Source organism: Lactuca saligna, chromosome 3 (assembly GCF_052625555.1).
Source record: "Lactuca saligna cultivar CGN05327 chromosome 3, ASM5262555v1, whole genome shotgun sequence".
NCBI lineage: Eukaryota > Viridiplantae > Streptophyta > Magnoliopsida > Asterales > Asteraceae > Lactuca > Lactuca saligna.
The window spans coordinates 16,141,439-16,144,432 of NC_136419.1; the positions used below are offsets into that span (position 1 = coordinate 16,141,439).

Below are 2,994 nucleotides of genomic sequence, written 5' to 3' on the forward strand. Positions count from 1 at the left end.
AATTTTTATGTAGAACTAAAAATGTTATTTGTTTACAAATCATAACCCTTTAGGCTATAACTACAGACTTGAAATCTGAATGGTTTATTATATGCAAAATCAAAGAATATATGCAATAAAACCCTTGAAATAGAAATACAAATAACAAGAAGATCCCTAGTATGACACGCTCATAAATTGATATCACTGTGTGAGGGTATCACTTTTCTTTCTATTTTTCTTCTTTACATGAAAAAAAAACACACACACACACTTAGAATAGTAGTAAAACAATCGACCAAGATATGCATTGTGAAAAGTTCTTTTGCAGAGAGATTAGAAGGTAGGGTCATAATAGAAGCACACGTCTTATTCCATTGCATGGGCACAAAAGCCATGGATAATGATTACCGCTCTCTCTTGCAGTAACAAAAACGACCCTTCTTAGGTGCACTGCCAAAAGCAGAACTGGATATTTGTGTAGGCGAACATGGGAGACTTGACAATAAAATCGCTGGGGTGCATTAAACCTCGAGAAAGCATCTGGCCAGTGCATGGTTCTTATTTTGGTATGTTTATATTCTACATTAATCTACTTGCAATCCTTACTTCTTTCCATCTCATCAATTAATGGAGATGTCTTGTTTTTTGTTTCTTAACAGGAAAAGGGAATTATATAGAGAAAAAAAAAAAACAAGCATGGAGGCATAGTAAAGGGAATGATTGGATCGTCGTCGAAATCAATGTAGCAAAAAGGTTTAACTTAATTAATTAGTCTTTTAGTCTTTGTTAGTCTTAATACTTTGTTTGAAATAGCAAATATAATATAGAGAACTAAGTCAAAAACTCATGTGCTGGCTCTCGCTCTCTAGCTAGAATTCTATTTTGTCTCTAGTATTTTAAATAAATTTCATTTCTTATTTAACCCTTTCCTTCACATTTCATCCCCAAACATTCTCCGCCATTAATATTGTTTCTACCATTATACGGTATTGGCTGATCTTTTCTCACTACCAACATCAACAGGATCCTGTGGATGTGGAACACTAATTCAGTGGTGCTAAACTCTCAGGAGGAAGTTGATTCATGGGAAGTGAAAGCTTTCGCTGAAGACACCGGAAATGTCATGGGAAGTACTTGGCCACCGCGGTCATACACCTGTACATTTTGTAGAAGAGAATTCCGGTCAGCTCAAGCTTTAGGTGGTCACATGAACGTCCACCGCCGGGATAGGGCTCGGCTCCACCAAGTCCAGCCTAATTTTAATAGCCCTAATATATCTTCTTCCCGACCTTCTTCCACTCTCTTGATTCCATCACAAGAGCTTGTCGGAAATGGTGGTTTATGCCTTTTGTACTCTTTACCAAACCCTAATGCCATTTTCAACCCTTCTTCTTTAAATACTGTTAAAGATAATCCGTCCACTCTTCTCTCCATTTCACCCCATCCCAATACCGATAACTTCATGAATTTTCCACCAACCATGTCTCCTCATAGCTTCAATTCTTCCCTCTCTAATTCCTATAACACCGAAGCATCAACGTCAACAAATCATAAAAGCAACCAAGAAGTTAGTATTGACAACAAGTTACAGAAGAATGATTCGGCTATTGAAGGTATTGATCTAGAGCTTCGTCTAGGATGCAGCTCATGGGCTTCATAAAAGAGATACATGGTGTGTTTTTCTAGCTTAATTGAGTGTGTGTTGCTATCCTGTTCTTTTAGAAGCTTCAATCTTTTTCGTTTTTTTCATTTGAAAAAGGTCTGATTTTTTGATTTGTTGTTTGTGATTATCAAAGTATATTGTATATTAGAAGAAATAGAGGGATCAATTTTAGTTGAATAATGAAGCTGGGATAGCCTCGAGGTAAATAAGATGTCCATGAATAAGCTTACACGCAATGTAGTGTCATTTTCTTGTGCATAATGATTTCATGGAGATATCCATCCATCTACGATCCATTACACCTGTTGTTAGAGTGATTATAAATTGAAATAAAATATCAATCATAATTGCTAATACTGATAGTTCTCATCCAAATTCTAAATGTGGATCGTTCATGAACGCTTTGTGAGTTCCAATTTTCCTAATTTCCTTTTAGCTAACACTTTGTTCGTCGAATTGATTGATAAAACTCTAAAACTTTGTTTTGTTGATGCAAACGAGGTAGTATTTAATTATTAGCTCTTAAACATGATATGAATATGGTTGTTTAAATCTAGGTTTTGATCTTACGAACTTATGATCTGAATATCATACAACTAAAAAACAATTAGATCAAGCTAAAACTAATTTTGAAGCAATATCTATACTGTATCTTGAAATCATGATAATTAGGACTGTACGATTAATCCCGTATCCGATAGATCCCAACTTTTTAGTCATTATTCTATGGTAGCCTTTTGTCAGTTAAACATTAGGCAATTCGTTTATTCTACTAAAAAAAACTCATGCAATATCTAACCAATGTCTATATCATATTGAAATTGAGTCTAAAAAATTGTTTTGTTCGATTCGAAGTTGAGTGTTGAAAATTGCAGGAAAATCCATAAAGCAACACAACTTCATTACTTTATCTCAAATCAGGCATGCCAATGAGTTAACTCCTATGTTAATTAATGTGATAATGTGGTTCAGTTTTTTTCTTATTAACTTAAGTTTCTTATTTTCATGTAGGGATTCTACAATTTCATTTTACGCAGAATTGAGAATTTTCGGATTAACTTATTAGGGGATCTACAATGCATTGAACTACATAGAGTTCAATGGATTGTCATATTATTTTTCTTCATTCCATACAACTCAATCAATTTTTTTCTACAATACATTGAACTTTATAAAGTTCAATAGAAAGTTACAAAAGTTAATTTATAGTATGTATTTAAGATTAGAAAACTCTTTTTTTCTTATTGAAGAGTTCAATATCCATTAAATGACAACTAGACTTACCATCTCATTCAACTCTCTCATTAAACTTACCATTATGGAAGCTCTTATTGTGCAACTCAAATCCC

At 33.7% G+C, this 2,994-nt stretch overlaps 1 protein-coding gene across 1 annotated transcript; it reads left to right on the top strand.

Moving 5' to 3' along the window:
- The first annotated feature begins 454 nt into the window (after positions 1 to 454).
- Positions 455 to 1,941, top strand: LOC145034582 (uncharacterized). The gene is made up of 3 exons (XM_078983026.1): positions 455 to 548; positions 642 to 735; positions 1,006 to 1,941. Exons 1-3 carry the CDS (start codon positions 470 to 472, stop codon positions 1,640 to 1,642), a joined length of 810 nt encoding a protein of 269 aa, XP_078839152.1. The 5' UTR covers positions 455 to 469; the 3' UTR covers positions 1,643 to 1,941.
- Positions 1,942 to 2,994: the final 1,053 nt, after the last annotated feature.

Excerpts from the sequence above, each read along its gene's own strand:
- LOC145034582 (XM_078983026.1), top strand. The coding sequence starts at position 470 with ATGGGAGACTTGACAATAAAATCGCTGGGGTGCATTAAACCTCGAGAA. Across the intron at positions 549-641 it reads AGTGCATGGTTCTTATTTTG|GAAAAGGGAATTATATAGAG; the intron begins GTATGTTTATAT and ends GTTTCTTAACAG. Across the intron at positions 736-1,005 it reads GAAATCAATGTAGCAAAAAG|GATCCTGTGGATGTGGAACA; the intron begins GTTTAACTTAAT and ends CAACATCAACAG.